At 44.7% G+C, this 23122-nt stretch overlaps 1 protein-coding gene across 3 annotated transcripts in view; it reads left to right on the forward strand.

Moving 5' to 3' along the window:
• Positions 1 to 6381: 6381 nt before the first annotated feature.
• Positions 6382 to 23122, forward strand: part of tncb (tenascin Cb) — a gene marked incomplete at both ends in the record, with an annotated part of 45230 nt that continues 28489 nt past the window's right edge. For all 3 annotated transcript variants that reach the window (XM_080738288.1, XM_080738289.1, XM_080738290.1), the window contains 7 exons: positions 6382 to 6883; positions 7352 to 8572; positions 10324 to 10587; positions 11315 to 11430; positions 12534 to 12687; positions 19653 to 19922; positions 22700 to 22885. In XM_080738288.1, coding sequence (XP_080594414.1) covers positions 6382 to 6883; positions 7352 to 8572; positions 10324 to 10587; positions 11315 to 11430; positions 12534 to 12687; positions 19653 to 19922; positions 22700 to 22885 — 2713 coding nt within the window. The remainder of the gene's footprint in view (positions 6884 to 7351; positions 8573 to 10323; positions 10588 to 11314; positions 11431 to 12533; positions 12688 to 19652; positions 19923 to 22699; positions 22886 to 23122) is intronic.

Raw genomic sequence — 23122 nt, forward strand, 5'->3', positions numbered from 1 at the left:
TATATTGCGGTATTGGCACTTTTCTTTTTCCACCACTGGTAGCGGTTTACATTGTTCTCATGCTGTACTGTATGTCTGCGTTGCTGAACGCCTGGCAGGCAGTTGTCTTCTGCTCTGACTTATCCTGAGCCCACCATATGGTGGAGTCTTAGTAAAGGTGTATGCTGACGATCACGTTTTCTCAGCATGCAGGTCTGGGCCCGGTTTGAAAGCAAATCCTGACTTCTGCGTCAGATGTCTGCAATCTTCCACAGACACACAGCCCCTCATCAATCACTGTGCAGTTCACTAAAACCAATTTAAAAGTAAAAAAAATAAAAATAAAAGAAAATGAAAAATAAAAAGAAAACAGTCTGAACGATGGGGTAGGAGAGACGGGAAGGATGAGCGGCTGGGAAAGTAATCATCCAGCAAACAGTTTCTTGTATTATTTCCTTTGAAACAGCAAATGATTGAGACAACAGTCAACTATATAGACAACTGATAACCACTGATCCTTGAGTGCTTGAATACAAAAACAGGCTGTGAGATGTTTATGGCATTAATAGGAATACTGAGTTTTTGATATGGTGAGCCATGTCAACGTAGGTGTCAGTGTGAAACCATTGTTCTATCCGTCTGTCTTTCAATGTTATATGAGATACTTAAAGTTTGGTTCCTGTGGAAATAAGCCTCAGCTTTCTAGGATCTCCTTTTAGTTGACCTTGTACCAGTGATTTGTACTGTCATGAAGCTTTTTTTCTATTGCAAACTTCTAATAAATTCTTCAATCAATCAATCAAAAACCATTTGAGAACCACTAGATTGAAGAGCTTGACTCAAACCCAGAACATTATCTTGAGATGTCAACCTACCGTGGCTTATAGGAATTGTATTTATGCAGACTGGACTGTCCTGCTTTTACTGATCCTCTTGGTTTTTCTTGTGTTAAATAAATGCATTCCTTTGATTGATTCCAGGATTAAGATCCCTGCACTTCCGCAATATGGTGGTGAAAAAATAAGACAAAGAATGCGCTGAGGGACACGCCAGAGAATGCTAGTTGCTACTGTAAGGGGAAAAGTTATTGATGGTGGAGCTAGCTGAAGGCACTGTGGTTTTTGCATTACACTAATGGGAAAATCAGGGGGATATGACATGGACACTTATGTAAAGAGACACCTATGGGAATTGCATCTGAGTTCCATGGATTCTGTTTCTTCTGCACAGCCGTTAACTTTACTTCATTCATGGGATTGAAGTGATTTTTGTTTAGGAGCATGTTAGTTACGTGTAAATACAGTCCATGATAAATGCATTCATGTTTTTCATCCATGCGTCATGATTTTCACCAAGATCCCACTGGTTTGCACTGGTTTCCCAATTTGTTATGCTGCTGTGTATAGAAATCTCTTGGTTGGATGAGAGGCAGCCAGTTTGGCATAGCCATTTGGAGCAATGATGCCATAGCATAAAGTTAGGCTGTTTACAAAAGGCACCTTTGAAATGGACTTCGATGGGACCTATGAAGCATTTCCAGCTCTCCAGCGTGTAAAGTGTAAAACTTCAAGTGTTGCCTTAGTACTCATTCAATACAAGGGCTAATTTAGATTGACCACACTGGATCCGCATGCCAGCAGGTTTCCCTTGGCTAAATTCTGCTCACATTGGACCGCATGGCGGCTAACAAGCTTAACGTCCGTCTGAAAAGCTAACAACAGAGCGAGAAAACAAGTGACAAAATTACAAAAGCAGCAGCAGTTAAATTGTGTCAAGTCCGTCTCCACAAGTGCCAGGAACTGGCTGCATTAGCATAGAGATCTGGCCACGGGGGGAACTGAGGAAAGTGTAAATAAAAATAAAAGGGGGGTGGGGTGGTGTGTCTGGTTCTCTCAGGGCCTGAAATGATCCAAACGGCACAAACTTGATTCTTGATGTTATCGGCATCTCGCTGCATATTAAACAGGGCCGATTTGTAGCCATGGGGGGAGAGTAGCAGAACTGAAAGATCTCTTTATGAATTGGTGAGTGGTTTCTTCTCTCCATCTATTTCTGAATAATGCCATGAGTTTTGCCAGAGCCACAGATTTTCTGCACAAAGCCTGTTTTGGTCTCTCAGGGGTTCGCCTCCCTCTGAGGGCCATGTGGAGAGCAGCCAGCTTCTAAAGTGAGAAAGCCAACCATCAGCCCAGAACTAAAACCCTAACAGCAAACTCAAAGCAATTTTCTGGCTATTTTGTTGATTTAATCCCTGGTTTGTGATGCTCAGACACAGCAGTGAGACTCACCGTGCGCGCGCCTGTGTGTGCACGTGTGAGTGCGTGCGTGCATGCGTGTGAGTGTGTGTGTGTGTGTATGAGCGTGAGTATGAGTGTGCACTCGTGCAGGAGCGTGATTATGACTGGAAAGAGAGATGGGGAAGTGTAGCTCTCTCACTAAGTCACTCAGCCACTCACTCACTCACTCACTCACTCACTCACTCACTCACTCACTCACTCAGTCACTCAAACACAGTGAGCCCAGGCCTTAGCACTTCCATCAGTGAGCCACATTAGCACTGTTGCAGTCAGTCCATCTCGGATGCGTTCCGTTCACCCTTGTCTGTCTAATCAGGGACAACGGGGGGATCTGAAGCTGTGGGATCCCCCCAAATACAGCTCATCTGTCAGACTAATCTGCATCTGCTATGTGGGAGTGCCTCCATCCCCCAGAGATATAACCTGTCCTGGCCCACGCTGGGTTTTATGCTCTTCATACTGTATGTACAGTACATGCACACACACCCTATCACATAAGCACAGACGCCATTAAAGTGACATGTCTATATCATAAGTCATAACATGCAGGCATACAGCCATAATATCATGGCTAAGACAGTAAATGATACACAAAAACAACAGAAATTGTACACCTCTTGAACTTCATTTCTAACCCTAAACTACCCCTTCCCTGTGGCACTCCAAATTCCACTATACTAGGCTGGGAGAGTATTTTTTGCAGGTCTTTAAGTCCGAGTGTATCAAAAAAAGCAACTGGGTTAAGAACCGTTGGTCCGACCAGTTTAACATTCGCCAGGTTAACATTCACCAGCGTTAGCAGGTTAGCATTCACCAGCGTTAGTTTTACTGAGGTTAGGTGTATCTCCGTCCCCCAGACTTCGGTCTGCCTTAACCCAGTTGCCTTTTTGATATACACTCGGACTGAACGACCTGCAAAAACACTCTCCCATACTAGGCTAGCACGATATTTCATAGAGAGCAGGTCTTCCAGTTCTCTTTTAAATGTTTCTTTTTTTTTTTACTACGAACCCTAACCCATTCTGGGGAGAACATAATGTCTAAAATAGACAATCTACAAGTAGTGTGTTGCAACACGACACGTTGTTGTGAGCAGGAGCAGCTGATAGATCGACTATTTTCACTGAAGAGATTTGGTGCAGGGAATCAAACAGATCAACAACATAGCCAGTCAACTAAGTATCGGTTTAATAAGTATAGAGGGTTTAAGTGGCTAAACTAAACCCAATCCAAGAGTAAAAGTCTGGTGGAAACACAGAGTATGAATACGACTTGAGATTGTTGCTTTGAATTTGCATTTCACTGTGTTTATTCAGACTGACATGATGGCTTTCCTACAGTAGTTATTACCTTCCAGACCTGCCAAACTACACTCTGGTTGTGCTATGGCTGGGAAATCCTTAGTGTCAGCATCTTTGACAAGGTGTGGAAAAACTGCTGCTCGGTTAAGCGAGCTAAGCACATACCATCCAGAGCTCTTGAAGGAAAGGAAGTCTGTTGTTAAATGTTAAAACTTGATTCATACACTTGCTGCCTGTTATGCTCAATAAGTCATTTCAGCATGTGCGTGTTTGTGGTATAACAAGCAAACTAGTGCTGCTTTTCAGCATTTGTCTTACTTTTGCTAAATATTATGTTAACATTTTTAGGCGATGAGAATCTAAAGTCATCTGCTGTCTGTCTGTCTGTCTGTCTGTCTGTCTGTCTGTCTGTCTGTCTGTCTGTCTGTCTGTCTGTACGTACGTACGTACGTACGTACGTATGTCCTTATGCAGTAGTCTGTTGCATGTACATTAGTTTACGTCCATATAAAATATCAGCTTTCCTGTGCTAAATGTATTTCATGAACCTCATAAATGGATGTGTGGGAAATAATACAAGCTTTTTAGAAGTATGTAGGTTCCTCTAATGAGCTTTTTCAGCTGCATTCTTCCAGCATGTTCAATCTTATTTATGATTCAGCAAGTAATGCGAAAATAAGGTATTTTCAAAAGTGTTGATGTGTTTTTCGAATCGTTAGGCTTTTAACACATTTTAGGGAATGCAATCAACTCTCCTCATGGCACAGAACATCAAACGTCAAAGTGTATTTTCCACACGTTGTTGGCCATGCTTTTAACTAACCTGTATATCTCATGTAAGATCAAAGGGTAAGAAAAAACATAAAACTTTTTACAGCGGATTCCATACCACAATTCAGCTTCAGCACATTCTCCTGCAGACCATTACTTTAACCCATTTAGAACGGGTACACATTTTGTGTATCATTATTTTATGCTTTAACTATTGAAAAATAGCAGATATACAAGCTCACAGCGCGGCACCGAGTGCCGCGCTGCGAGCTCGTAGATCTGCTATTTTTGAAAAGTCGTGAACATTAGAATTTTGACCCGATTCTATAAGTGTCTTTTTAATCCTTCTAATTCTAGGCCTAAATGGGTTAAAAGGAAACAGCATGTCTCATGGAACAGGGAAAATGGCCAAGCACCAACCTCAGGTGTAGGGGAGAGACGTGGGCTACCATATAAATCCCTGCACCGCTTGCTGGAAGTGCGGTCCGAGAATGCTGATCTGCCAGTTTGTGAATAGCAGGGAGGAAGTTATTGGACTCACTGTGCTCACAGGAACCCCTGCAGATGGTCACACTGTTCACCAGTATTAATCTGTCAGCTCAGGAGGTGGTCTGGCGTGGAAGAGAGGTGTGTTTGTGTGTGTGCGTGCGTGTGTGTGTGCGTGTGTGTGTGTGTGTGTGTGTGTGTGTGTGTGTGTGTGTGTGTGTGTGTGTGTGTGTGTGTGTGTGTGTGTGTGTGTGTGTGTCTGTGTGCGTGTGCGTGTGCGTGTGCGTGTGTGTGTGTGTGTGTGTGTGTGTGTGCATGTGTGTGTGTGCATTCCATGCACACACTCCGTGCGTATGTGTGTCTGTGCATGCATGCATGTGTGGGCATGCGCCATGCGGACGTGTGTGTGTGTGTGTGTGTGTGTGTGTGTGTGTGTGTGTGTGTGTGTGTGTGTGCGTGTGTGTGTGTGTGTGTGTGTGTGTGTGTGCGTGCGCGTGCGTGTCTGTATACACACACACACTACACCATGCAGGTGTTGCCTGCTGTTCGTAGCAGCCTGTCAAGCCGGTCAAGAGGAATAAGCTACAGAGCTTCAAGGTTAACCCCCCCCCCCCCCCCCCCCACCCGTAATTGTCACTGTCGGTCCTGAGAGGAATGGTCAAAAGAATGGCCTCCAATGTCATCCACAGAGTGTCTGTCTCCTGACTCTCCTCCAGTCTGAGAGAGAGGGAGGGGGGATACAATGGGTTGCAGGCAGGCAGGTAGGCAGCAACAGGGTTCTATATCGGAGGTGGTCTTTTGTTTGGGGCAACAGTGGAAGGTTAATTGCTTTTAGTGGGATACTATGACATTTCAATGCAGCAGAGGTCCCCGGTGTGTGTGTGCGTGCACGAGCGCGTGAGTGTGTGTGAAAGTGTGTATGCACACACACACACACATAATCTGTTCTGAACGGCAAGGGCAAACCAGTGAAGTCAGCTGCAGTAATAATGGGTGTTCTTTATTCAGCATGGATTCATTTGTGTTGAATTTGCTGATGTCATACATCGAGTACAGAATACAATTATCGTAACACTAATTTAACACTGAAAGTCAAATGCAACCAAATTAACATGCAAGGCTCCATTTGATACATCTTGGTACATTTGTACACTCTGATTTACAAATGGATAAATGGTCACTGAGGATTACTAGTATCACACCGACGCTGGAGGCATAAAGGGATAAACGGTCTGTTTGGTGATTAGGGAGACTTCCATGTGCACAGCCACAGGTTTGATACGTGCAACAGAGTATAGAGGTGTCCTTGAGAAATGCACCAAACTATTTCGATAAAGAACAAACTAATCGGAGCCCACTCTCCGTGTATTATTAGAATTGCTGAAGTGCTGTTCTCATTGTTATTCCACTCTGTTTCTTTTTTTGTTTCATTGCAGGGCTCAAGGACAAGGACTCCGTCCCGCAGAGGGTTAGTTATCTACAGTAGACTCCCTTCTCCTACCAGCTGCTGCTTCACTAGAGTTCCCCCCCAGTATCAGGGTCCCACCATGGGGATTAAAGCTCTCCTCCTAGGCTGCATGACCGCAGCCCTGCTGTTCCAGCTCTCCTCCGCCGGCCTGGTCAAACGGATCATCCGCCACCGCAGGGAGACACTGGCACCATCCAAGACCCAGGAAAACCTGACTTTGCCCCATCCGGGCGAGCCCGTAGTGTTCAACCACGTCTACAACATAAACGTCCCCTCCAGCTCGCTCTGCTCCGTCGACCTGGACGCGCCCGATGCCCCCGGCCCCGCGGAGCTGAAGCATAATAAGAGCCCCCTGTCGGAGATGCAGAACACAGAGCACCTGGAGCACACCGTGGACGGCGAGAACCAGATCGTGTTCACCCACCGCATCAACATCCCCAAGCAGGCCTGCGCCTGTGACAACAGCCACCTGCCCGACATCAAGGACATCCTGAACCGCCTGGAGATGCTGGAGTCAGAGCTGTCCAGCCTGAGGGAGCAGTGCAGCAGCGGGACGGGATGCTGCGGAGCGCAAGTCACAGGTTAGCACAGTGGTTCTCAACCACCTTGTCACAGGTTAGCACAGTGGTTCTCAACCACCTTGTCAGGCCGCGACCCCCCAAATAATCATATTTTAACTGTGGACCCCCCACCCTGACGAGCATTACATTTGAGGCATTACTTTTTCTATAACACGATTCCATTGTGAAAATAGCAGATCTACATGCTCACAACGCCTCGCGTTGCGAGGCGTTGTGAGCGTGTAGATCGGCTATTTTCACAATTTCTGCCTCTAATATTTGACAGTTTGGCCAATGTTTCATTTTTCATTTTAGAGGTATTAAAAGTCTTTAAATTGTCACTTTAGAAATGTTCAGATACCCTCTATAGTCTATACACTTAAACTTTATGTTGGTGTTGGATTAATGTTATTCTATGGTTGGTGGGTGACTAATTCGCGATCATAATGTGTTTGTTTTAATAACGCATAATTCCTTGCCTTCCCCCAGGTGAAGTAGCCACCAAGCCCTACTGTAACGGCCGAGGGAACTGGAGTGCTGAGACCTGCAGCTGTGTGTGTGAGCCTGGCTGGAAGGGCCCCAACTGCACAGAGCCTGAGTGCCCCAACGACTGCCAGGATCAGGGCCGCTGTGTGGATGGAAAGTGTGTTTGCTTCGAGGGTTTCGACGGGGACGACTGTAGTATCGAGATGTGCATGCTAAACTGCGGCGATTACGGCCATTGCATAGAGGGGACCTGCCTGTGTGAGGAGGGCTTCATCGGCGAGGACTGCTCCGACACCAACTGCCTAAACAACTGCCTGGGCCGCGGTCGGTGTGTGGACGATGAGTGCATATGCGACGAGCCCTGGACAGGCTACGACTGCTCCGAACTAATATGCCCTAATGACTGTTACGACCGAGGCCGCTGTGACAACGGAACCTGTTACTGCGAGGAGGGTTTTACCGGCGAGGACTGTGGTGAGCTAACCTGCCCTGGCAACTGCCAGAACCGCGGCATGTGTGTGAACGGGCAGTGCGTGTGCCATGCCGGCTACAGCGGAGAAGACTGCTCCAAGATCACCTGTCCTAGCAACTGCCATGAGAAGGGCCACTGCTTCAACGGAAGGTGCATCTGTGATCCGGGCTATGAGGGCGAGGACTGCTCCATCCTGTCGTGCCCCGATAACTGCAACGACAGGGGCCAGTGTGTCAATGGTCAGTGTGTGTGCGACGCGGGCTACCAAGGCGATGACTGCGGAGAGCTCTCCTGCCCCAACAACTGCCTAAACCGTGGACGGTGCGCCAACGGGCGATGCATCTGTGACAAGGGCTACGCCGGACAGGACTGCAGCATCAAGACCTGTCCCAAAGACTGCATGGGACGCGGGGAGTGCATAGACGGCAAGTGTGTGTGCTTCGTTGGCTTCACGGGCAAGGACTGCGGAGAGCTCACCTGTCCCAATGACTGTCTGGACCGCGGGCGCTGCGTGAATGGAATGTGTGTGTGTGAAAAGGGTTTCGCTGGAGAAGACTGCAGCGAGAAGACGTGTCCCAACAACTGTCTGGACAGGGGCTACTGTGTGGATGGGAAGTGTGTGTGCTTCGAAGGGTTCAGTGGAACAGATTGCTCCCTGCTGACCTGCCCAGGAGACTGCCAGAACCAGGGACGCTGCGAGAATGGAGCGTGTGTGTGTGATGAGGGTTTCATTGGAGAGGATTGCTCAGATGGTAAGATGTGATTTGTTGAAATAATCAAGAAATAATACATAGATAAAGATCATGAAATGTTATTCTTATAAGAGAAGAATTACAAAGAAAAAACTCTTACATGGCAAACAGCATGACAGAATAATCTAAAAAACGAATTACAGTAGGTATGGATTAGATTATGTGCTATGAATGAGTATCTACAATTGGACAGGAATTTGAGTTGTAATTTTGTTCTGCTTCACTGTATAAAGTGAAGGCAACATGTAATAGCACTTGTACTGTACTGGCAAACACAATCCTGGAGCATGGTTAGTTGATAGCACTTTTTACTTGACTGAACAGCATTTCAATGAATGCATAATGTCCCGGTTAAATGCAGTTTTTAAAAGAAGACATATGGGTTTTGATTCAACAGTGAATTGATGATTTGGTTTATATTATGTAACAGGTTTCCTGCTAGATCACTTAGCTAAATCTTCAAATACATTCCGGAAACTACTGTTTGGAAACCTGCCCTGCTCTGAGTTGTGGAGGAATATAAAAACACACACATGCACAAGCACACACAGCACAAGCGCACACACACACACACACACACACACACACACACACACACACACACACACACACACACACACACACACACACACACACACACACACACACACACACACACACAGCACAATAGAGCTTTTCAGTTCTTTGTTCTTTGTAATATTCTTTCACTAAGATTAAGAGGCTGATGGTCAGGAAACCATGCCAATGGAAATTATTCAAAGTTTTTCATATAGTAATTTGGTACATGTAATGCCAAATATTCTTAGTGAGATAATATCAACAGGAACTCACTCATCCTCATTATTATAGATGCTTATTTCATTTGATGTGAAATCTGTCTAGTTGAGATGAGAGCCCAGAGGCTGCTGGAGGACCATCCTTCCCTTCTATTACTGCCAAGCAGGGGTGTCGCACCAAATTCTGGGCCCTGGGTACAAGGATTCACTGTGGGCCCCCCATGAATGTTCTAACCCATTTACATTGGGAACACATTATTACACATTATTTAATGCTTTAACTTGTGAAAAATAGCAGCCGAGTGCCGCGCTGCGAGCTTGTAGATCTGCTATTTCTGAAAAATCTTGAAAATTTGTGCAAGTCTTTGAATATTTTTGACCCGATTCTATAAATGTCTTCTAAATCAAAAAGAAAAAAGTTTCATATGTCAGTGGTGCTCAAACTTTTTCATGTGAAGGACCCCCAAAATTATGTATTTGGCCACGGACAATCATATCAAAATATTTAGTTCCAGGGACCCCCCAGAAGCAAAATTTGAGTTTCAATAGTTAAAGTATAAAATAATGAAGGCCCCCTCCACCTTGGGCCCTGGTAGTAACTCAGTCCCACTTTTCCCCCCCTTGTGACACCCTGCTGCCAAGCTATTCCTTTCTTGCCCAAACCACACGGGCTTCACTGATTCCAAGGAATTTCACACACAAACATATCTAACTGTTGGGTACTTGAAGACTACAAAAGCAAGAATGATGATTTGCCAAAAGCACCAGTCTTTTCCTAAAATAAACGGTGCCATACACATAATTGTACTATATTATTAGTCAATCATCATATTAGCTCATATTTTGTTACAAGTTAAAAGATAATAAATGTATTCTTATTTTAAGACAGGATCACTTATTAAGATAGATTTTTGTATAGTTTGACATTCTCTTCTAAACATACTGTATGCCTTAACGTCCAACCTTCTCCAACAGTCTCACCACCCAAGGACCTGACAGTAGTGGAGGTTACCTCAGAGACCGTGGACCTGTCGTGGGTGAATGAGATGACAGTGACAGAGTACCTAATCACCTACGTGCCCACAGCCCTTGGAGGGCTGGAGCTGGACATGCGTGTGCCTGGGGACCAGAAGTTAGCCACTATTCGGGAACTGGAGCCTGGCATTGAGTACCTGATTAGTGTCTATGCCATCCTCAACAATAAGAAGAGTGTGCCTGTTAGTGCCAGAGTGGCAACACGTAAGTCACAACTCTTGTGTGAATGATGGCCATGTCAGTGTTTACCTTCTGGCAATATGGGAACCTACTCGTTTACCATCTCTTTTTTTGTGTGTGTAGAAACAAGAACTTGGTTTGGCTCCTCCCCTTTCTTAGTCCACTTCCTCCCGTGTCTTTCTGTGTCTATTCCTACTAACAACAACATTACATGTTTAGGGCAGTGGTGCTGACAGATTGAGAGAGATTGCTGAGAGATTTCTGGCAAAGCTGGATAATAGTGAATTATTAGAAAGTCTTTTTTTCTTGGCTTTCCATGGGCAAGGAAGTATTTGTGAGCATTTCAAATACAAAAGCAGTCTTTCTTCTCATGTACTCTTAAGCCTTAATCACTATTTCGACATGCTCCTGCACTACACGCCTTGGTTGGCAAACCACAACCTCCGCCCCTGATTTTTCACGCCCTCTTCTAGCTGAGGTTGCTTTTTGCAGAAAATATTATTGTGTATACATGGGACCTGATGGTCGCTTATCTCCCGATTAGGGAGTCTTACTGGTACATAATTAAAACATTGAGACACGTAGATCAAAGTGGCAAGGGACATTTAAAAACACAGACATTATGTCCCTGTCCCCGTATATAAAAAAAAGTATGATGACAATTGTGTTAGCGTCCTGTCAATTTGCCAAAATCAATGAATATTTGGTCCTGAAGACAACAATCAGCTCATTTTGTCCCTGTCCCTCTCAGATCTTCCTGAACCAGAGGGACTGAAGTTCAAGTCAGTGAGGGAGACCTCAGTGGAGGTGCAGTGGGACCCACTGGACATCCCCTTCGATGGCTGGAACCTCATCTTCAGAAACACGGTGAGTTCAATCTATTCCATGACTCCTTACTGGCTGCTAATGGCTCCTTTTTACTCGAACCTCCATGGAGGTAGCTGAATTCACTTAAAGCCAATACCCACAGTCTATCATTAACCACATTTTCCTTTAGTAGAAACCTTACACGGCCCACTGCATACCCCACCACCCCCACCCAGCCTTGATAATTGCCTAATGTGCATATGCCTGGATTGGGGAGGGGGTGTATCCTGTGGAAAATAGCTTAGCCCAGCCAGCACGCAAAAAGCACAGCAATTGAAAAGCATTAAAGTAAAATGTTCAGTCTCTGTTGACAGTTTCGGTGGCCATATGGTACCAAATGATTATTGTTTTGTGAATTGTTTCCTTTTTTTGGAGTTCTTGTGTAACTCTTTGAGAAATGGGTCTAGTGGGACATAAAAGCACAAGCGACTCCCCCCCCTGTCAGCGTGAAAGTCCAAACACCACCACGAAGGCCATTAAGTATGATTTGGCTGTCTCGTTCCCACACATTGCATATTCTGCTAGGACTGGCCTTTGTAGTGTGCAATGACTGGCAAGGGTGTCGCACCAAATTCTGGACCCTGGGTACTTTAACTATTGAAAAATAGCAGATATACAAGTTCACAGCACGGCGCTGCAAGCTTGTAGATCTGCTATCTTTGAAAAATCGTGAAAATTTGTGCAAGTCTTTGAATATTTCAAATCCTTCTAAGGTTTTTTGAAAAACCTATGTTTCTATGTCAGTGGTGTTCAAACTTTTTCATGTGAAGGACCCCCAAAATGTAGCCTATTTGGTCACGGACCCCCATCTCAAAATATTTAGTTCCAGGGACACCCCAGAAGCAAGATTTGAGTTACAAATGTTCACTTAAAAAAATACATATATTCAAAGATTTGCACACATTTTCACGACTTTTCAAAAATAGCATATCTACAAGCTTGCAGCGTGGCACTTGGTGCCGCGCAGTGAGCTTGTATATCTGCTATTTTTCAATAGCTAAAGTATAAAATAACGAAGGCCCCTCCTCCCCCCCTTGTGACGCCCCTGTGTGCAATGACTGGTGATGTGTTTTTTTCTTTTTTTCTTGTTCTGGTATTGGTAGAAAGAGGAGAATGGAGAGATTCTGAACTCACTAGGCCGTCCAGAGACCACCTTTGAGCAGTCTGGACTGGGACCGGGCCAGGAGTACGAGGTCAAGCTGGAGGTAGTGAAGAACAAGAACCGAGGGCCCCCAGCCTCCCAGAACGTTGTCACGAGTGAGTTCTTTCATATTTAAAGTGACTTTGTCTTGACGTGCAATCATGCTGTCTGAGAGTTTCTTCAAGTTCATTGCAAATCCAGACTGATCTTCATCAGCATGCAGGTTTAAGGACTAAAACAACCCCTCTCTTGGTAATCCATTTCTGGATTAGCCTTGTTTTTTTGTCCACTTATCAAACAATATTCGGATTTCGGACTAATAGATGCCCACTATCCGAGTCTTCTTTGTACCAGTAAATATAACCAGTAAGACGCCTATGGCTCTTGGCCATAATATGGATTCTGTCGTCTGACATCATACATACGTACAATCCCTTTTATGCCCATTTATGGAGATCCCTTTTATGCCCATATATGGAGATCCCTGCTCTGAGTATCTGACACCACTGTGATGTCACAGTGATGTGTCAGCCTTTTATGCCCATATATGGAGATCCCTGCTCTGAGTATCTGACATCATTGTGATGTCACAGTGATGTGTCAGGGGAACCACAGTGTCAGGCGTTACAGACAGACAGAGATACCGTCAAGCTGTGACGGTTCACATACAGACATACTAAACTGCGACCTACGGTCACAATCTAGTGGAGAGAGAATTCAAAAAGATATCCACAAATTTCCAGTTTCCCGTGAGACCTTGCATGAAAGTTGGGCAGCACTTCCTGTTCCTCTTAGCTGTAGCCAGCTAGGGGTGTTGTTGCCTGGATTATTCATGAAGCTTTCCCGGAAGAGAAAGATCCCATGATTGGCCGCTAGTTGCGCTGTTTTCCCCCGCGAGGTACCAAAAAGATTTTTTCTCCACTGGACCCCATTCATTTTCCTCTTTGATTTTCCAACCTTAACTCATTCTGTGCCTATCCCGAACATGTTCGGCTTTATTTCAATCCAATACAATTTTTTTTTTATTAATTGACTTACCCTGAGCTGCTTTTAGAGTCGTGGGTGGTCCTGGCTCGTCCTACGCTAGCCAGCTAGCCATTTTACATGGTCCGACGATATGTTCCATTAAAAATGGTTTAAAATACATTTTTGAGCCCCTCAATATTCACCAAATGTTCAGCGCCGCTTCCGGAACGACGTCCAGTGTGCCTATCCCGAACATGTTCGGCTTTTTTAATGAAATGAATAAAATGATCCGAGGCCTTCTGAAGCCTGAGCCTAAATTTAAAATCCAGTGTTCCAAATCCGGGGGCCGCCATGCCGGCCGTTAGCCGTGAACGGCGCCGCGAATCGCCGCCGAATCCAATGAAAAACCACATCTTTGGAGGCCCATATCTCTGGATTGTGTTTTTAGGGATGTGGCGCGAGGTTTATTTACGGCGAAATCGCCTAAAAATGATCTTTTAAATGACAAAATGCTAATAGCAGCCATTTTCATCCGGGACCTTTCCATGACGTGCACGAACGTGAGCACGCGCGTCACTGCAACATGAGTCCCCGGATGCTAATGCGCTCGCCTATGGGACAAACCCTGGCATTCTTTGGTGCCCTCTAGGGGCTGGCACTGGAAGCGTTAATAAACATTGTCATAAATACTTTACGGTTCCTGTCGCTAGTGAAAAACTGCTGAAATGAAATGATATGCGTTTTGTGCAAATATGGTCCCATTTATGTTCAAATTGATGATAAAGTTGCGGGGGAGCGTGGCCAACTAAACTGATACCAGCCGGCTGTGTTCTTCTTCGTGTGCTGTATTTCGGGAGGCTCCGACCACATTCTCCCATGTATCCCTGCGGTTGCATGTGACCGTTGGCAGGCAATAGCATTCCTTATGATTCCTGGGGTACCATTCAAACAATGATGGCGACACCCATACAAGGGACAAAAAAACGCCATTTTCGCCGCATAGAAACCAATGGCTTCGCACCGTCCATATTTTTTTTTACAGTCTATGGCTGTAGCATAACCTTTGTACTTGTTCATTCTGACTGGTTGCTGTTGCTGCTGTGAGCCTGTGACACCTGAATCTCTGCATGGTGATTACTTGGTCTTGTTAAGTGATTTGAATCAGTCGTGTGGAGGAAGTGAAGCCCACATAAAAACACCCCCTTTCCCAGTGGTGTTAAGTAACTATAAGTAACTATAACTATAAGTACTTAAGTACACTTTTTATTACAATAATTTGTACTTCAGTCATTCCAATTTCCAATACTTTTACTTCTACTCAAGGACTCTTTGACATTAACTCAGGGGGAGCCCGGATTCGAACTGGGAACCCTTCATGCTCTAATAACGGTTTCTCTACCCCTTAGCTATGCCACCCCCCTAGTTACTATGTAGATCTTGATTATTATTACAAAACATACATTAAGACAAACCTTTTTCATATTTCATCCTGATTGGCAGAGACTTCATCAACATTAATCCATCAACTTCTACAGAATCCACTCACCTCTATAATGAATTCTGATCATTGCTAACCACTAGATCTGCTTCTGGATCTGCTATTTTTGGCTAAAGTTCTCAGAATATGGATGCAAGGATTCAAGTGGTTAATATAAAAAAGGAGAAAAAGGTTTCTATCACACGAAGATTTGGAGGACCCACTGTAGTAACTCTAAGGACCCCCTACTAGGGGTCCCGGACCCCTTGTTGAAGACCCTTGCTGTAGGATTTGCAGAATCGTAACTGTATAGTAGCCTACATAGAGCTATAATTCCATGGGTATGAATGACAGATCCTGGAAAAGCGAATTAAGCTTTCATAATTCAATCAGAATTAGAAATAAACTATTTCGTATATTTCATCCTTTCCAATGATATCTTTGCACAATGAAACCCTTAAATACATGCTAAGTCTCACAAAATGTAAGCTTAACATAGGGGATCCATCAGTCTCAACTCTAATCTGCATATTCATGCCATGGCACATTTGCAGTGGAATAAGCCTCAAACCCCCTCTAACGTCGTTCTGACATGGTTCTGACCACTGGAGCTTGAGAGGATGTGATTTCCAGAAAATACATGCAGTCTTCAGGAGCAAATGGTAGCTTAGAGTTTCTCCAAGTTAAATGTGAAAAACAGACATCATACCATGCAAAGCTTCATTGGACTCAGCATCCGTTTCAGCGCAATCCAATCTGAACATCACCACCCCAATATTCTCTCTCTCTCTCTCTCTCTCTCTCTCTCTCTCTCTCTCTCTCTCTCTCTCTCACTCTCTCTCTCTCACTCTCTCTCTCTATCACGCACACGCACACACATTTGAATTATTTTATTTGGATCTGCACAAGAAGCGCAATACGATATAGATCCAAATACTGGTCAGAAGAAGGTTACAGCTGCTGCACATGCTTATTAACACACAGAGGGAAACAAGATATCACATTGATGACATACTATATATACAGAAATTTTACAGATGTTTTTTTTTTTTTTTTAACCTTTACACTCAGGGATAAACACGCACGCACGCACGCACTCACGCACGCACGCACGCACACACGCACACACACACACACACACACACACACACACACACACACACAGAGGGAGAGAGAGAGACACACAGTGCACTTACTGTGCAGTTCCCCTTTGTCTGCCTGTTGAAACACGTCAACGCCGAGTCAAGTGATACGTTTTTTCATTGCTTGTTGTAATTGAGCAGTGGTGGGCGGTGGCATAAAAAAGGCATATAGATTCCCAACCCTACCGTTCGGTTATGACTTATGAGCGAGATCATATCTCCATCAATGTGTCTCCATAAAGCCTAATGGTGCGTAGCAGTTAGGGCGACTCCAGGTCCGGGGATCAATATTTTTGAAAAGGGAAACGAGGGGTTGAAACTATACTTCAGCTGGCAACCCTGGCCACCAGCTGCCAAGCAGCCATACTATTTTTAGGTTGCTCTGGGGCAGCTTACAAAAATGCTCCAGCTTGGAGCTGCTGAGGCATGTGTTTTCTTTATGAAACACTGTATGTGTATGTTGAACATTCCACAATGACCGAAACCTGAACTGGAAACGGTGTTATCTTTCGCCCCCTACGAGAGTTTCAACAAATCGGAGTAATCTGATTCCAATATGTAGTGGGGAAATTTTGCAGTGCTCAGCACTAACTTTAGGAGATGGCTCCCAATCCAGTGCTTGGTCAAGCTCTCTCCCAGCTTATTTATGGTTTTGAGTGGCTTACAACGTGCCAGAATAAACAGAAATATGCAAGGGAAAGCCATTATCGACCTGTCACAACCCTCGCTTATGAAACCCCTCTTCCTCTGCACAATTGGATGGTAAATTATTGTAATGCCGGAGGCCGGTAACACAACCTTTTATGGGTTGGGGTCTAAGTCAGGGGTCTTCAACGTTTCAGGCCAAGGACCCCTTAGTAACCCCTTAGTAACCTCCTGTAGTAACTCTGAGGACTCTGTTGAAGACCCCTGGTCTAAGTAGTCTCTCATGCCAGACGACTATTCCACAATCTTCAATGCTACATAGGGTGTGTCATCTCTTTGTCATATATTTTAAAATAACTGTAAAATATATTTTGGAATTTTCCATTTCTGCTAAACAGCAGGCCATATATGCTTCAACTAGTGTGATTTACATTAGGACCCATTTACGCATCTGCAAAGACGAAGCCGAAGTAAGGTTGAGGCAGACAGCTACTTTACAATCGATGCATTTTCAGTGCTTTTCGTTGAACAGACTGTATGGTGGAGGCATTTGTGAGCCAAAGTCTTGAGAGACAAGGGACCGATGAACAACCTAAGCGTCATACTGTGTAGGTGATTTGCATTCACTAAATGTTTTTAGTGTAGTGTAGTTTAGGCAGGCATATGACTAACCGCTTTGTATGAAAGTCTTGTGCAAAATTAACTAAATCTACAAGCTCACAGACGGTCACAGTGCTTCACACAAGCTTATGATAAATAATAACTTTGGATCAATCAGGTTATTTCTTCCATTTCCTGAAAAGCTCCCAACAATAGTGACGATATAGCCTACAGTATACATTACATGCATGTCACCAAACCTTGGGTAGTAAGATTCATCATTCTCCATCTCACTCAATACTGCCATCACACAGATGTGTACTCTTACCAGTGGTTCTCAAACTTGGGGTTGGGACCCCAAGTGGGGTCCCCAAATTATTGTGTGGGATCCCCAGATGATTAGCTTAATGTAATTTATTTTTCTCACTCAACGGTAAACTAACCAACATACAGTATAAGTTTATATCTGCACATTTATAAAGTGGCAATTTAAGGACTTAATACCAAACTGGCCAAACTGTCAAATATTAAGTAAGGAAGAGGCAAACATTGTGGAAATAACCGATCTATAGGCTCACAATGCCTCGCTCTGCGAAGCGTTATGAGCATGTAGTTCGGCTATTTTCACAATATTTATCTGTGGAACAGAGTCACATTAAATGTAATAGCTACAATTCTAAGTGCTTGTCAGGGTGGGGGTCCCCAGTTCATATATCTTTATTTTGGGGGTCACTGCCTAAACAGGTTTGAGAACCCCTGTGTTATACTGTAGGATTAGCATGCTGAGGGACTGTGTGAAGTAAGACCCTCTCTTGCCCCCTCTCACCTCCCATCCTCTCCACCTCGAGTGGGGGATACGCCTTGCAACCAAGCAGGCAGTCCTGCAATCTGCACTCAGGGAAAGCCCTCCTCCCAGGAGAGTGGTATCGCTACCCAAGAGTGACACACACAGTGGCAGCTTCCTTTGGAAGACAAATCTGTGTTAAGCTCGGATGCAGATTTGTCCTTTTATCAGCCTCTTGCAGCAGGTTGACTTTTCGAAAGTTGCTTGCATGTGACAAATCAATTTCACTGCCAGAAAACGTAAGAGCCCCTCATGGCACGGGGATTTGATCTGTAAATAGTTGGAATAACCTGCAGAAATACATGAGGGCTTTGGCATTTTCAGCTCACACGAGCACTGTGTTCCCAATTGACTACTTATTGTAATATATTCATGCAGATTACTCATAGGCCCAATCCTGAAGGACTCCATTTCCACAAGGAATGAACCCTGATATTTATACTATAATAACATCATACCCCATTTTTTTTTTAAATGTCGCTGCTGCCCTTACAATAACTTGAGTGAGAATGAGTCAACAGGTGATTTAATTAATTACCAGAACTGCAACAGGAGAAGGGGAACCAATCAGTGATCGCCTGGTGTAGTTTGGTTGAAATTACCTAGAGTACAGGAGAACATGGATGCCCTTGAGGCTTGTGTGGCGTGAGTGAGTCGCTACACAAGTGAGTGCCTGCAAAGAACAGTGGATAGCCCTGCGTTAAACGCGGCATCAGAGTTGGCTATCTGTGGTGTACATACAGTATAGGTCAGGGTTCCCCAATAGGCGGCCCGCGGGCCATTTGCGGCCCGCGGGGGGCTACTGTCTGGCCCCCACCAACCTCAGTAATAATGGTGGTATAAGAGCAGCAACAACACTAGTATATCGTCGTTGTCGGGTGGAAGCCTTGTATCTCCAAATTTGTATGTTCTTTCGCAAAGTAAAGCCCTTCTTCATCATACAAGGCTGTTGCACAAAAGTAGTGAAAACAGCAGATCTACAAGCACACAACGCCTCGCATCGCGAGGCGTTGTGTGCTTGTAGATCGGCTGTTTTCACTAGTTTAAATCATTTTTAAAATGATAAATGCAAAACAAACGGTTTTGGACGTACAAGATTTTCACCCGACAACGACGATATCTGAACTGTCACTGGAGTAGCGGGAACGCCACCGTCGCCCCCTGCAATGCTATGGCCCTCGGCTTGGTACCCTATAGACATAATTCGGCCCTTGGGGAAAACTAATTGCGGAACCCTGGTATAGGTTATCACATGAAGCAAAATAAGGACTTCATTAACCCTTACCCCGTCTCAGCCAAACACAGGCTGTCCCAAGCCTAAGTCTTCACAAGCCATCCTGGGAAAAAACAATGTTCTGCACAGAACATTACAGTCCTAATAGCCTGCATTTACTCCCATATCTCCAGTGATTGACGCCCCCAGCGCAGTGGAGGTGCGCGATGTGACTGACACCACAGCTCTGGTGAACTGGTTCCAGCCTGTGGCACAGGTAGACGGGGTCCAGGTGTCCTTTGGGCCCAGCTCGGACCCGGCTGACCGCAACGTGATGGAGCTGCCCTCCACAGACACCCAGTACCACCTCGGAGGACTCAGCCCCGACACCGAGTACCAGGTGGCCCTGATGGCCACGCGGGGAGAACTGACCAGCATCCCTGTATACGAGACGTTCCTCACAGGTGAGGCCAATAGAAAATGTATTCAGAATGTTATGTAATACAAGAATCAGCAGACATGTGGGACATCAAGGCCAGGATTGGCCTGTTTTCAGGCAGAACATAATGACAAATAGTTGTGTAATGTTACATCCTTCACAGCAGAGTAGCAACATCACAAGTCCAAAAATACATGATCATTACATCCCTCAGTCGGAGACAGAACTGCATTATTTGGGGTTTAGTAGTTCCATTAAAATATTTACATAACACACCAACATTATGCATCTAGTCACATCAGTGTCTTTAACTTATAATGAGCTAATAATTGAGTGTGAACAGCTAACGTTACCTGCCTTGTTGACATATTTTAACCCATTTAGAACGGGTACACATTATTGTGTACCTGAGTGCCGCGCTGTGAGCTTGTAGATCTGCTATTTTTGAAAAATCGTGAAAATTCGAATTTTGACCCGATTCTATAAGTGTCTTTTGAATCCTTCTAAGGTTTTTTGAAAAACCTATGTTTCTATGTCAGCAATCTGGCCAGCCATCGTCAAAGAAAAGGTCCTTTTCACTTAACTGGAGCTCAGTTAGTCTGTTCTTGAGAGACTACTGTGTCAGTGGTTCTCAAACCTTTTCATGTCAAGGACCCCCAAAATGATATGTATTTGGCCACGGACCTCCATCTCAAAGTATTTAGTTCCGGGGACCACCCAGAAGCAAAATTTGAGTTACAAACGTTCACTTTGAAAATCCATTATATTCAAAGATTTGCACACATTTTCACAACTTTTTCAAAAATAGCAGATCTACAAGCTCGCAGCGCGGCACTCGGTGCCGCGCTGTGAGCTTGTATATCTGCTATTTTTCACTGGTTAAAGCATTCAATAATTCTAAGCCTATGTGCCCGTCAAGCGGTCTGGTCTGTTCTGCTGCAACTCTACTGCGCTCCTACTGTAGTTTACTGCTCTCTTTTCGGGAACTGAACAGAAGCTACATGATCCGGAAATTGCAGAGAAAAAGTTGCTCCTTTGGATTCGCAGTTATCAAGGATATTAATTAGGGTTGTGTTCCATTCAGGAATCCAAAATAAAATGGAAAAATTGTGAAAATAACAGATCTGCAACCTAGTGATGCTTGTTGTGTATGAATAAGTATATAGGTGGTTAAGTATCATTGTTTATGTTAATTCTTTTTTGCCTTCTGAGCCTTTATTCTATGTGGTGCGGTAGAGAGAGAACAGGAAACACGGCAAGAGAGTAACGGAGTTGTTGCAACAAATGGTCCGGCTGGCCGAGAGTGGAACTGGGGACTCAGTCTCCAGGCTCTTGAGCCCATGTGGTACATGCCCTAACCAACCACTCAGCTGTCGGTTCACCTAAAGTTTCATTGTCGACACCTGTGAACGACGTAACATTAAAAAGCTATTCATGTCAATAATGGCTGCTGTGAAAAAGGTCCAATGTGTGAAGAGGAGTTTGGAGGGCCTTGAGAACTATTCATTGTTTGATGACGTAACATTCAAGACAGACAGCGGTGCGCTTGAGGGAGCTCAGGAGACAGTAAATGAAGGTGTGGATCTGCTTACTAGAGCAGGGAACTCTTAGTTGAGAGAGAGATGAAGCAGGGACCGCCACAACCTTTTCATAGATTCCATAGTTTATTTTTTTTGACAGCACAATCATCAGTGTATTTTGGTTTCATGTCAATTTGTGGTATCAGATATTTAACCGTACTTATTAAACTTGACCTTTCACTCTGTACTTAGTCTGCTCCTTTTCCCCTCTTTTTCACCACTTTGCCGAATATAGCCGATCTACAAGCAGCGCGAGGCGTTGTGAGCTTGTAGGTCTGCTATTTTTGGCTAAAGTTCTCAGAATATGGATACTAGGGTTCAAGTGGTTAATATAAAAAAGAAGAAAAAAGTTTCTATCACACAAAGATTTGGAGGACCCCCTGTAGTAACTCTGAGGACGCCCTAGGGATCCCTGTTGAAGACCCCTGTACTAGAGGGAAAAGGGGAACAATAAGGTCTATTTTTATGTCCAGCAATAACAACCGCATCATTTGTCTTACATGAAAATGCCACAGTTGTTAACTCTTTATTGTTGACGTAAAAGGCAAACTCACACGCTGTGGTGTCTTAGGTGTGGTCTGTGTGTCGAACGAGGGTCCGGGCCACACATACTTTACTGACGGCTGTGTGTTTATGGAGGAAGGTCCCCCGCCGTGTGTGTTTGTGTGTGTTCGCATCTGTCTGCCTTTCTTTATCCACCGATGATTGACGGAGCACACTGGCCTTTTCCGTACTGTGCTTCACTGCAACACATGTACACAGTCAGCTTAAAATCGTCCGTGTTCATTTATCTAAAGAGTGTACAAATGGAACCAGAATTATTTTTGTTACGTCTGAGTTACAAAATATGAAGATTGTACTGTGGGCTACTCTTTGGTAAATGGTGCATTTATATAGCGCTTTTATCCAAAGCGCTTCACAATGTGCATTACATTCACCCATTCAATTTCACACACACATTCATACACCGGTGGCGGTGGAAACCATGCAAGGCACCAACCAGCTCACCGGGAGCAACTAGGGGTTCAGTGTCTTGCCCAAGGACACTTCGACGTGTAGACAGGAGTAGCCGAGTGAACCTCTGACCCACGGGTCATTGGCCAACCTGCTTTACCTACTGAGCTACTCTCTGCTGGCAATATCTCAGCCACAAGATTTTAACCTGTAGTGTGTGTGTCTGTGTGTCTGTGTGTGTGCGCGTGCGTGCGTGCGTGTGGTGTAGACCTGGATGCCCCCAGGGACCTGCAGACGGTGGATGTAACGGATGAGAGCATCACATTAGAGTGGAGGAACAGCCTGGCTCAGGTGGACAACTATCGCATCAAGTACGGACCCCTGTCTGGAGGGGACCACGGAGAGATGCTTTTCCCCCCCGGAGCCGGGGACAACACCCAGGCCAAGATCTCTGGTAAAACACGCATACACACTAGGGCATTCACGAATAGTGATTTTTAGTATTTGAATTATTCAACCTCAAAGTATTCGAATAGTTGAATATTCTACAGGACTGGCCAAACTGTCAAATATTAAGTAAGTAAGAGGCAAACATTGTGAAAATAGCCGATCTACATGCGTTGCGAGGCGTTGTGAGCATGTAGATCGGCTATTTTCATAATATTTATCTGCGGAACCGAGTCACATTAAA

Source organism: Nannobrachium achirus (genome assembly GCF_963921795.1).
Source record: "Nannobrachium achirus genome assembly, chromosome: 12".
Classification (NCBI taxonomy): domain Eukaryota; kingdom Metazoa; phylum Chordata; class Actinopteri; order Myctophiformes; family Myctophidae; genus Nannobrachium; species Nannobrachium achirus.